General features: G+C 41.2%; 1 protein-coding gene across 1 annotated transcript; it reads left to right on the top strand.

Annotated features, from left to right (window-relative positions):
* Positions 1–400: 400 nt before the first annotated feature.
* Positions 401–4,630, top strand: LOC124661468 (signal peptidase complex subunit 3-like). Its single transcript, XM_047199325.1, has 6 exons — positions 401–548; positions 1,014–1,061; positions 1,712–1,774; positions 3,566–3,619; positions 4,091–4,177; positions 4,267–4,630. Exons 1-6 carry the CDS (start codon positions 423–425, stop codon positions 4,393–4,395), a joined length of 507 nt encoding a protein of 168 aa, XP_047055281.1. The 5' UTR covers positions 401–422; the 3' UTR covers positions 4,396–4,630.
* Positions 4,631–13,645: the final 9,015 nt, after the last annotated feature.

Raw genomic sequence — 13,645 nt, 5'->3', positions numbered from 1 at the left:
CAACAAAATTGGTTCATCTGAATCAGAGTTCGAAAACTAGTGAGAAATCTTTTGTCAAAAGTAGTAAGTACACGGAAACTATAAGTACATAATTTTTTGAATTGATGACGGTTCCTAGGTGATCGCAATGCGTTTGTATCCCTGTTTCATGTGATGATTTGGTCAGGCTCATGTCTCAAATCGCCACCGGTACTGAATCTTGTCCTGCAACGCTGTTGAATTCAGTTCTCCAAAGAACAAGATACGTGGCCCAATCACCTCGCAGCAAACACGTGAATCAGCATCTGTCACAGCCATTCATTTCCGCATCGGACGGCCACCAGAGCGCGGCAACGTGGCACTTCGTTCATTTCCTTGCCCAGAAGTAGGAGTATTTCCGATCGAAAAAAAAATACAGCAGAAAAAAGAAAAGAACTCGAGCGATGCACTCCTGGACGCAACGGCTGCTGGCCGCGGCGACGACGGCCGCCCTCCTCCTCGCCGCCACCTGCGCCGCCGCCTCCGCCCTCGACGCCTTCCATGTACCCTCCGTCGAAGCCCAGGCCCACGTATGCCTCTGCGGCTCTGCCCCCCTTTCTCGCTTTTTGTAGAGTAATCTTCAGTTAAAACCTCGAAATTGGGCTGTTCACGTGATGCTCCGATGCCTACATTTGTTAAGTGATTTGTGTTAGCGCTCTCCCAGTGATGCCGAATTTCAGAATTAGCTGAAAATTTTGATAGGGTTTAGGGCTCTCTGCTATTTCGAGGTGAACTGGTGGTGGGATTTGGGCTGTTCTAAGATTGCCGGTGGATCTGTTGACCTGCTGAGATGCAGTTATTTGCAGTATAGGGTCATCGTTGGATAGATCATGTACTTACTGACTGGTTCGCTGATCCAGTGTTTCAAGGCTGTGAAGTTTGTTTTAGATTGCATAATTTTGGGCATGGTAAAAATTGGTGCTTTATCAGAGTATGCCGAACAATTACAGAGATCTTACAGGGAAACTTGCTTACTGGTTCCCTTATGCTTGTAGGTCACGAAGATAAATCAATTCCGCAAACAGCTTAACGGGAATGACAAGGTTTGCACATTTACTTTACCTCCTTTTCTCCTCCTTCATATAGTCTTTCATTAAGAAATAATGTTGTCAAGACACTGGTTAACAGTTGGTAATTCTGAAATAGGGAAAGATTTCAGTTCTGTTTTCTCTCTGTTTACCGTCATACATCTGTGCTGTTATGTTTCAGCCCTTGTATCTCATTAAGCAGATCAAATTCTGCTGTTGGTCAATGATATTTCAGTTGTATACGTAAATCTGTAAACCAAATAAACCTATTTTACTTTATCGTGTGCTGTGTTTGTTTTGCTTGGTAAAAACAGAAGATTTCTAGATTATTAACGGTCAACATGATTTATCTTCTTTGATGGGAATAGCATTTAGCTCTGGAACAAACAAATGATTCCTAGTCGAAAACCTTTCGCCCTTTAAAATACTGTTCAACATTATCTATATCAATATGTTTTGAAGATAATATTCTTTCGCTTTTATATCTTCAACTGAATCATCTAAATATATATATGAACTTCATTTCACTGCTACTAATCTGTGCATCTCTTAGACTGCCTGTTCTACAGATGCTATTGTTGTCATTCCTGCATCTAATATATGTTTTGTATCATGAAATTTCCGCTTGATGGCCTTTGAAAAGTGTCTAACAAAAAGTGTGGCAGGTGACGTTAACCTTCAATCTATCTGCAAAGTTGGAATCACTATTCACATGGAACACAAAGCAGGTGATATTTCATTTCAGTAGAATGTGCAAAGCTAAATTAACTATGTTCTCAATATGTTGATGCTTTTTTTTGACACTGAAACAGCAGTACATTCTGTCCTACTGTCTAATTTTACTTATATGGGGCAAGAATGTACATCTATACAAGATTTCAGAGAAATAAAAGAAAGATATTAAAGTAGTATCCAGTCCCTTGAACTATGAACTTTTTTCTGGTTTGCCCTATGGATAACCAAGGCAAGATCCTCCTTGAGCTGGCTTCTCCAGTTGCGAATGTTTGGTCTCCCATCTTTGTATATTTCTCTATTTCTTTCATTCTTTATACTCCAATATCCAAGAGTGATGATTTTCATAGAGATGTATTTGTGAAGTCTGTCTGATAACGCAGACTTCATCATAAAAGGTAATCCCAGTGTGTCTTGCTGGTAAAATGGAACTCCAACATTCTTGGGCAAATTCACAATCCCAGAAGAGGTGCATTTGGGTTTCTGTACTCACATAGTAAGTTAGGGAGATGAAATTTTTTTCATTTGCAAAATATTCCTAGTGTTAGCTCGGTCATCCAGCTAAAGCCAAATGAATACGTTATGCTTAATTTGACATGCACTCTTGTAGATCAGATCAAAAAAACTATTGACCTGTATCTTGTCAGTTAGAAGTTTATAATTTTGATAGATGAGGAAATAGGACCTCAGGGATAAGACCATCTATTATCATGATCAGATAGCTGCACAGTTGCCAGCGTTTGTTGTAACTGAGTGTACCTCTCAAAAGTCAGGATGGAGATGGGTCTATGAAAGTGTTCTTCAAGCTCCTCTAACTGAACAATTTGAGCTACTGAAATTTGAGTGTTGTTTGAAAAAAGGATGTTGTTCTGGTGAGTCCTGGGAAAGAGGTGTCTCTTGACATTTGTCAACCCAGATCATCACTAGTCTACCATTTGCCACCTTGCAGTTAGCTACTCCCTCAGTCCCAAAATGTAAGGCGTCTAAGGATTAGTCAAAAGTCAACGTTTTTTAAAGTTTGACCAAGTTTATACACAAAAATATAAACATTTACAGTACTGAATCAACATGAATAGATTCATCATAAAATATATTTTCTTAATATGTCCATTCGATATTGTAGATGTAAATATATTTTTCTAAATATTTGGTCAAAGTTAGTAAAGTCTGACTTTTGACCAGTCCTTAGACGCCTTACATTTTGGGACGGAGGGAGTATCTTCTTGTAGATGCTCAGTAGATTGGGCACATAATTATCTCCGTCGGCCTGAGGAATGATATAGTAGATGCATATCACAAGTAATATCTATCAACTGGAACGTATGCCATAACTGAGTCAACATTAAATTAAGTAATTTATTTTACACTATACTACTACCCTATTATTACCAATTCCTTTTGCAATATCTGTAATGTACTTAATGGAAATATGTCATGTATCATTAGTAGAAACAAGAAAAGAAATATACACTTATAGATTATTCTCACTGCTAGCAACTAAACCAATGAATTGAGAGGCACAAAAATCATTTTATGGACCAATTTATCATCGATGTGCTCAATTCTGAAGTACAGCTTGACTGTTGCTCAACGTCACACCACACATACAATCCTATTGCTAGGATGGTCTTGACAAACCATTGAATGTTATTGGCTTATATAATTGATGTGGATAATACACAGTCCATATTACTAGTTTACTACCCCACATATATTTTTCAGATGACGTTGTTAGATGTTAACTTCAGTTCATATCATAAGTACCTACTAACTTGTTCTTTTATCAGGTCTTTGTCTTTGTGACCGCTGAGTATGAAAACTCCAAGAACTCCCTGAACCAGGTATGCTACCTATTTGATTCTGGTCAACATCTTGTTTCTGCTAGTAGCTGCATGTTTCAGGAACAGATAACTTACTGTAATCAACTATTGCTTGACATACGAAGTATACCTTTTGTCACCTTAGGGTGAATAACTGTTTTGACCTGGGGTGTCATCCCAAACTTGGCGAAAACTTGCCATATAATTTGAAGCAGAGGCAGTACACTCTTTTTTTTTCCTGGATGAAAAACCACAGAAGGACTAAACTCCAGAAAGATGTCTAGCCTTGTGATCAACACATTAGCCCTTGCATCTTAACACTTACCACCCATAGGCTTATTTTGGTAGCATGCACTTTATTCATCACTCAGAATATCTTCCTTTCTTTTGCCAATAAATGAAACGTTCCATCGGGTTGTTCCCAGAAAGCACACAGTAATGGTTGATTGACAAATGCTTAATTGCTTACATTCATATTACTCCATCTGACAGGTTTCATTATGGGACCGTATAATACCTGACAAAGACCACGCGAACGTGCAAGTGGAGGTGAAGAGCAAGTATCCTCTCATTGACCAGGTAAAGCTCCACTCGTTCTCTCCCCATTTCTGTTTTATTACATGTAAATAACCTGACTTTCTTGAACATGATCCATTTCCTATCATCAGGGGACTAGTCTGCGGGGGAAGAAAGTCCAGCTTGTTCTCCACTGGCACATCATGCCGAACGCTGGCAGGATGATGCGAGGCAAGATGCCCCTCTCTGAGTTCAATCTGCCAGATACCTATACTTCCTGAATACAAATGATTCATTCCTCTGCCCCATCTTGATAAATTATGTTGGAGGCTCACTATTCTGGTTTCGGAACCATAATAGTATTCAATGCATTCGGTGCACCCTGGACAGTGTTGATAATTCCTAATTTGTTGTCATTTACAATGTGGATAGCTTACAGTAAGTTATAATTGATCAAACAGTGAATATCATGATGAGTTCTGAACGATAGTGAAGAGCACTGAGCTTTGGCTGTAACTGGATATGTTCATTGTTGTCCTTGGGATTATCGATTTCGCTTTGCAGCTACATGCCGTCACGGAAATTGCAAGGCCGACCCTTGGGGTGGCATGTAGAAGAGGTGCAACGGTGAAGTTTGGCTCACTACTCTACCGGTGGACTAGGAAAAGAGAGTACTGCATAAATTGCTTAGCTCTCAGGCTACATATAACCTGTATTTTTTTTGAAAATTTCAGATATTACACTTCCAAGTAAAAAAAATCTGAAGAAATCATAGATGTAGCCAATGATGAATTCTACATATGTGCAAAATGTAAATAATATATCTTGTATTTTAGGCTACAATAAAATGACACAAATTTGACAATTTTTGGAGGTCTCAAAATTTACACTGTTCATTTGTCTTAGATCCAATTTTTTATCATTTTTGCATAGCCTAGAATAGATATTGTTTCCAATGGATGTTTACAAGATGGCAGAATACATCATCGGTTACATCTATGGTTAATTTTTCAGAATTTTGTGAAACTTCAAAACTACTTTTTTCGAACTAAAAAGTGGGATGTGTGTAGCCCGAGCTCTATAACGCCGTAGTATAATCCTATGGTGGACCAAACTCACCCGTCCCCACCAAAGTGGGCTTTTCTTTCATCTTGGGTCTTCGTTTGACTTTGTGTTTTATAGAATTGTGTTTTCGGATTTTTGAGCGAGGGATTTTGTTGAGTAGGCTTGACTTTGACAACTTGGTGGCATTCTTGGATAGCGTTAGCTGTCCCACATAAGAAATAATTAAAAATATATAAAAGGAATAACCTATAACCTAGCATAAATTCTAAACACTCTTGTGTGTCATGAACGGTATGGTTTTGATGGTTTTGATGCTAAGCAACCCAACTCTAGAAAAATCTATCGAGTTAGCTTGATAAGCTTGATATTTAACAATACCATAGACAACGAAACATAATGACACACTAGAAATTTGGTACTTGAGGTTGATGAGATTTGGTTTAGGATAGAATAGGTTGTAAGAAAATACTTCCTAAAATAATTGTAATTGAAATAATGAAAAAAATTGTTTAAGAAAATATAATTTTAAGTTAGCATAATTTCTACTTAGTAGAGTTAATAATTAACTCGAGTAGTTTTACCAAAAACTAACATTTGAGAAAATATAATGGAACATATATCAATACCAATGTTTGAGATACATTTGATGATAATGTGAGTAGTGCGCAATGAGAAAGTAAAAATGTTCAATATAAATAAGTGGAAACATTTGGAGTCAGTTCGCTTAAAACAGAGAACAATCCAAGAAATATTTGCACTGGTTGATCACCGTGGCCACGCCAGTCATGACACCCATCTACCCGCATATAAGACGATATGGCCAACAAAGTGATGTGAGTTTTAGTATTATTTTTGGCAACCGTTGTGCCGTTGACACAAGTGTAGAGATGAACAAACTGGCGTTGGGAGAAGTGAGATCAAATATCAATTAAACACTAGAGGAAAATAACATTTGTAGATTTGGTGGCAGTATTCTTGGTAGTGACACAATCGTCCATAGCAGTTAGGAGTTTAGTTTAGTTGGCCATGTATCCTACAGTATCACACCACAATCATTCCTACATAGCTAGTTGATCAATTAAATTTGTAGACTTGTTTACTAGGGATGCTGGGTGTTCAAGTCAAAGGACATAACCTATATATGTGTTAATAGACTTGTAGGAATTATGATCACTCGATCGATCTCTAGTTTTATGAAGATAATGCGTTTTGTGATCCTCATCAGCGACATGACGTAACTTCGTGAAATCCACTTGTCCATTTCCCTTGGTGCATGTATAATTAACTTTAATACAAAGATATGCATTTAAGTGTGTACTTGAGTTTTTTCCCTTTTGCATGCTTGTGAACTCAAGTATAAAATTGTAGAGGGAGACAAATAAAGCAAAAAAATCCAAGACCGGAATAATAAAGCTCCGAATAGGTATACGCGACGAGCATGACACCAGAATGTGCGACACAGGCATTATAATTACCATGTTGCGATCCACGTCACTAGGTTGTGAGATAGTGTGAAAGAGGACATACAAAGGGGCAACACGCTACTATCACGATCTTCAGAGCCTAGGCATGTAGTGGGTAGCTTAGAATCAACATCGACGCACGATAGAAGTGGTATATATAAAGATCGTCACATGGATGTTGGGTTTTTCTTTCTCACGTCGGGTGAATTGGTCTTGACGGTTGAAGTACGCATCCACACGTACCGCATGCCTATCAAAAAGAGAGAAGATGTTTTTGATCGGCGTAACAAGACTTCTGAGGGATCAAATGTCTTCAAGGATACTGCTAAGTTTTTCCCCGCTGCCAGATTGTTGTTGCAGACCAGGGAAACTCCAAATGGAGGCCAAGCTATTTGTGGCACTTTATTTTTTAAAATAAAAAAATCATATTTATATACTTACAAAATTCTGGAATTCTGGATGTATAATAGTAGTAGTTTTTATGTTTAGGAAAATGAATACAAATTATTATGTCGCATGCATGATGAATCCAACTCGGAGTTGAAAGAAAAGAAAATGCTTGAAGAGCTGAAGCAGAAAAATGAACGTAGGTCGCTATGTTCTGCACTTCCCAAAGTAGCTGCCTGTTTTTGATGGTCTAGAGTTGCAGTTTTGAATTCTGCTCCTAGTCTGGATCTGGACTTTCTTCTTGTAATCCATGAGACCGGCCGACGAGTTTGGGTTGTTTCTCAGTCGGCGTAGATGCCTTATTATTCATGAATCTACCGAAATGTGTAACTTTTTTTTTGGCAGGCTTGGTTAAGCTGATAATCTCGTTGCTGCACTGTTGTCAGGTGAAAGTTGCTGATAGGGTTCGGGATAGACTCTGGTAACATGATCAAATGTCTGGTTGGCGTACATATAGTTTTTGGTTCTCTGGTTGGCATCACAACGAACTGTAGACGAAACAAGAGAGGTTTCTACTATACAGATAGTTGCACAGACTTTCGCTCCAGCTCGACTGAGCTGTGGCGCACACACTGAAACACATGCAGACATTCGTTGATTCGTGAAACAGATAGTAGCCTGAGCTGCCCATGCCATATATCCCAGCTGAGCTGAGCCTGGCTGCGCTGAGCTCAAGAGATCAGTGGTGGTTTTGGCAGGGCGGGCCGCAGGCGATGGTGTCGTTGCCGAGGAAGTGGTCAGCGCACTGGAAAAAACCCTGCTTGTTCACTTGACGCACTTGGTGCAGATGTGCGGTCGCATTTCTTGACGAGGTCGTCGCAGGTGAAGAGGCCCGGCGGCGAGAAGTTGCACTTGCTGCAGCACTGCAAGCTGCCCGGGGTGATCAGCGGGACCCCGGGGATCTGTCTTCTCGCTCTGCCGCCCGCATGCACGCACACACGCTGTCCACAGGGCTCCGGTTATGTGTTGGACAGGTTGGCATGGTGGAGCCCTGTATCTGTCGGTCTATCTGACTGGATGTTTATGTGAATCACAATTGGATAGCTAGCGCCCCGACTGGGAGATCTATGGGACAGCTTATCCGCCTGACGACGCCTTCAGAGATCCGATCAGGACGCAACTCGGGTAAATCCTGACAGAAATAACCGTGCTGTGGAATGAAAGTTGTGGAGGTGGTTGCCTGATTTGCCATAGAAATAGTCCTGTGGCAGTGGTAAAGTGAACATCATTTTTATTCCAGTGTTAGCCTAGAGAATGAGAGGTATAAGCTAAAAAAATATGCTGTAACTCAACAGCAGTTACAGATACACAAGCAAGGGTTATGACATCGATCAGACGATCGCTGAAATATGAAACAGTCAGCAATTAGGCTTGCCAGCAATTTCAGCATCGAAGAAAGCACGTACGTACCATTTTCCGACTTAATTTCAGCATCGAAGAAAGCATTGAAAAAATTCAGTTACAGCCTCATTTGCGACTTAATTTTTTTTCAGTTATAACCTACTTGCGACCGAAAAAAATCTGAGTTACAAACCCGAGTACAATTATAAAAATACTATTTACAAGTGAAAACATTATTTTAGCTACATCCCCACGAAAACACAATAAACATTTAAAAACAAACAACTTTAAATGAAAATAGACATAAGAGATTGTAACAAAATCCACACACAAAAGCCTGAAAAATAAAGCCAACTCGGCTCATTAAAAAATGAGGAACACACAAAATTGGGCCTCTATCATGCACACACCAGCCGGATAAAGGAAAATAGCCCAAACAAATTATTCCCTTTTAGCCGGACAAAAGAAAAGAAAAAGCCCAAAATAAGGTTACAGGCAGCAGCAGTCCACACAAGGACCCCTAAAAAAAAGTAGCCCACGCAAGGTCGGCAAACAACAGAAAAAAAATGCGCACGCTGCCTATGCGTGGAGAAATCCGGTTGTTCGCTAGAGAAAACGTCATCATGTACAACAAATCTAGCAAAATCCTAATATTTAGGACATCGTTTGGCAGTACTCCCTCTGTGTAGGGCGTAAAAAGATTGCTCAAAAATCAATGGTTTTTTAAGTTTTAATCAAGTTTATACGTAAAATTTAAAAAATCACAATATTGAATTGAATTAATATTAATAGATTCACCATAAATATATTTTCTTAATGTGTTCATTCAGTATTGTAGATCTAGATATTATTTCCTAAATATTTAGTCAAAGATAGCAAGATTTGATTTTTAAATAATCCTTAGACGTCTTACATTTTGTGACGGAGGATTTAGTGTTTAAGACCATCTCTAACCTCAAGGGCATCTCAAAGCTAGCAAGATTTAACTTTTAAGTAATCTTACATTTTAGTCATCACGGATAAAACATGTGGCCTAGTTTAGTAACGGCCTAATCTGACAACATATATGGGTGTTTGTCCACGCGCAAACAGGAGACGAATAGGCGGCATCTCATAACATGTCCACATGTTGCCCTCCATAGGGACACATGTCAGCGGTCCAACAACCCTTGTGGTCCTATTAAATGGGACCGAGCGTCGTACCTACGAACCCTATCCCCACTCCACTCTCACTCCACTGTGGTCATGCCCACCAACATGAACCTTAGGTACTCGCCATGGCCCAGAAGCGGTGGTTCCGGGAGAACGACCACGAGGCATCGTCGAGCCACGGTCAGATGCGATGATGCATATGGGCACCTGTCCACGTGGATGTCCGTGGCGCACCAAAGGTTGCCCAAATCCAGGCTTGCTTTGGGTTGATGCTGACAGGAGACGTGCAAGTGGTGTGTTTGTCCTCGCACGCCCACGTGTTACCTTCCCGAGGTCCACCTGTCGGCAGGCCAACGACCCCTCGTGGTCCTACTAAATGGGACCGAGGAGCCGTATAATCCACACGAACCCTATCCCCAATGCACTCTCACTCCACGACGGTTGCTCACCCGCCGACTTGACCCCTAGCTACTCTCCATGGCCTCGAAACTGTGGTTCCGTAAGAACGGCGATGAGGCGTTGTTTAGCCGCAGCCGCGAGCCCCACTCCCTTTTGCCTGACTCCAGCGACGACACTGCAGCAGCGGGTCAACATGAGCACGGTCGTGGAGCACACCTTCTGGACGGTTGGCACCTAAGCCCAGATCGGGTTCCGGCATCGCCCGCCACCCTATTCTTTATGGTATGCACTAGCATTTCAGTCAGATTAACCTCAAGATTTTAGTTAAATTTGCATTGTACTACACATTCATATGTAATTAATCTGGCTAGGCAAACGAGCAAGTTGCTACCTTACAGATTAACCTGGAGCTAAAACAAGATCCTACATTCAGCGGCAGAAAAAATCCATTCTTGTTTTGCAATGGCGACTGATCAGACATTGGTACACTAGCAATAAATATTTTTTATTGCCATCGAGTATTTATTTTTTTCGATCTAAATGCAGGGTTGACCGTGAAGGGGTGGAGGAGCGGCCGGCCCTGGACCCCGGAATAGAGGGGCACCGAAATTTACGTATGTACGAGTGAATGACCGGGATATGACAACTAGAAAAGGGTGAATGTGAGTTATCTAAAAATACCACGAAATTAAATTTACATGTGGTGGTAGGAACACATCGAGACCAACAGTGGTTCGTATTTTTATTAAGAGACTAGTACAAATGCCCGTGCGTTGCCACGGGTCCTTAAAATTTATTTTTCAATGCACATATAATTCACAACTCACTGAAAAACTACATGACATTAAACTCTGGGACCTATGTATCGATCAGTAAGAATGGCAACATTATTCTAGTGATGTGCATCAGCTACAAGATATGGGATGATCTTAGCATCAAGGGAAAAGAAAAGAAAAGGTACAACACATGTGGAGCAGCTGGAGACTAAGATCTTATCATGAAAGTGTGCCTTTTCACCCTTTATTCATTCACCTGAAGCTGTAGCGACCTTGGCCTGATCACCTGCTTCATTGACCTCCAACGAAATAGTGGTATATGCATACTCGCATAACACTTTCTTGATTGGCTCGTAGTGGAACCACAACTCGACAAACAAGTCCACCACCTAGTGCTGACCAGCGATGGTGCCTGCCGTTGACGCCAAATTTACTGCCTTGACGGGGGAAATCACAAACCTTACCAAGTCCAGAGAAATGTTCAATGTAGAGGGTTACAATTATGAAGAATCAAACATAGACTCATACAAAATGACTAAATACAGCCGAATCAAATGTTAACTATTAGCAATCCCTCACTGAAGTTCATTATAACCCTTATATTTATTTAGTACTCAAGAATGGTTCAAAACCAAAACTCGAAAAAAAAGACCACATTCTCAAGTCCCGGTGACCAATTATCTAGATGTAAAAGGAAGTAGCAGTATATACATAATCGTAGAGCACTTTCTTGATTGGGTCGTAGTGGAGCAGAATTTCGACAAACAAGTCTACCACCTAGAGCCAAACAAATTAACAAAAAGATAATAGATAAATCATTTGAAGGGATCATACATTGGCTGGTATACCAGACAGACAATGATGACAAACTGAAAACTGCTTTATATGTGCTCAGAGATGGAAAAGAATGAGAGGTGGTACGACCAAAATATTAACTGATTTCTGGCAGCATTGATTCCCCAAGCTTACCCAAAACTGTCCACCATGAAATTTGTTGTCATTCCCAACCAAGATCGATGCAACTGGACTGAGCTTCAACAAGCTATGCGTTGCGATCCAATTTCCCATACTCCCATGGAACCCAGCATTCTCTTTCCCATCATAAAGACAATGCAAATCAAGACCAAGTATGTGTCTGTTATGCCCAAAATTTATCTGTAATTGGTGATCCAAGCACAGGTAACACTGTCTTCGCCATCTTTCATCGAACTCTTTGAGTAGAGCATGATCTTGCCATCCACAGAACCAACAACAACTGAACCATTCCTAGTACTTGCATAGCACTAGAAGTTGATGCCCTATGAGAACTGATGGCCCTTGATACGTCTCCGACGTATCGATAATTTCTTATGTTCCATGCCACATTATTGATGATATCTACATGTTTTATGCACACTTTATGTCATATTCATGCATTTTCTGGAACTAACCTATTAACAAGATGCCGAAGTGCCGATTCTTTGTTTTCGCTGTTTTTGGTTTCAGAAATCCTAGTAAGGAAATATTCTCGGAATTGGACGAAATCAACGCCCGGGGTCCTATTTTGCCACGAAGCTTCCGAGAAGACCGAAGAGGAGACGAAGTGGGGCCACGAGGTGGCCGGACTATAGGGCGGCGCGGCCCGGGTCTTGGCCGCGCCGACCTATAGTGTGGGCCCTCGTGGCGCCCCTTGACCTGCCCTTCCGCCTACAAATAGCCTTCGTCGCGAAACCCCCGATCACCGAGAGCCACGATACGGAAAACCTTCCGGAGACGCCGCCGCCGCCAATCCCATCTCGGGGATTCGGGAGATCGCCTCCGGCACCCTGCCGGAGAGGGAATCATCTCCCGGAGGAATCTACACCGCCATGGTCGCCTCCGGAGTGATGAGTGAGTAGTCTACCCCTGGACTATGGGTCCATAGCAGTAGCTAGATGGTTGTCTTCTCCCCATTGTGCTTAATTGCTCGGGTCTTGTGAGTTGCCGAACATGATCAAGATCATCTATCCGTAATTCTATATGTTGCGTTTGTTGGGATCCGATGAATAGAGAATACTATGTTATGTTGATTATCAATTCATGTCTATGTGTTGTTTATGATCTTGCATGCTCTCCGTTATTAGTAGATGCTCTGGCCAAGTTGATGCTAGTAACTCCAAGAGGGAGTATTTATGCTCGATAGTGGGTTCATGTCTCCGTGAATGCGGAGGAGTGACAAGAACCTCTAAGGTTATGGATGTGCTGTTACCACTAGGGATAAAACATTGGTGCTATGTTCGAGGATGTAGTTACTGATTACATTACGCGCAATACTTAATGCAATTGTCTGTTGTTAGCAACTTAATACTGGAAGGGGTTCGGATGATAACCTGAAGGTGGACTTTTTAGGCATAGATGCATGCTGGATAGCGGTCTATGTACTTTGTCATAATGCCCAATTAAATCTCACTATACTCATCATAATATGGTCATGCCCTCTTTATTTGTCAATTGCCCAACTGTAATTTGTTCACCCAACATGCTGTTTATCTTATGGGAGAGACACCTCTAGTGAACTGTGGACCCCGGTCCAATTCTCTATACTTGAAATACAATCTATTGCAATACTCGTTCTACTTGTTTCTACGCAAATAATCATCATCCACACTATACATCTAATCCTTTGTTACAGCAAGCCGGTGAGATTGACAACCTCGTCTGTTTCGTTGGGGCAAAGTACTTGGTTTGTGTTGTGCGGGTTCCACGTTGGCGCCGGAATCCCTGGTGTTGCGCCGCACTACATCTCGCCGCCATCAACCTTCAACGTGCTTCTTGACTCCTACTGGTTCGATAAACCTTGGTTTCTAACTGAGGGAAACTTACTGCTCGTACGCATCACACCTTCCACTTGGGGTTCCCAACGGTCGCGT

This window comes from Lolium rigidum, chromosome 6 (genome assembly GCF_022539505.1).
Source record: "Lolium rigidum isolate FL_2022 chromosome 6, APGP_CSIRO_Lrig_0.1, whole genome shotgun sequence".
Lineage (NCBI taxonomy): Eukaryota > Viridiplantae > Streptophyta > Magnoliopsida > Poales > Poaceae > Lolium > Lolium rigidum.
This window is presented reverse-complemented; position numbering and strand designations above follow the sequence as displayed.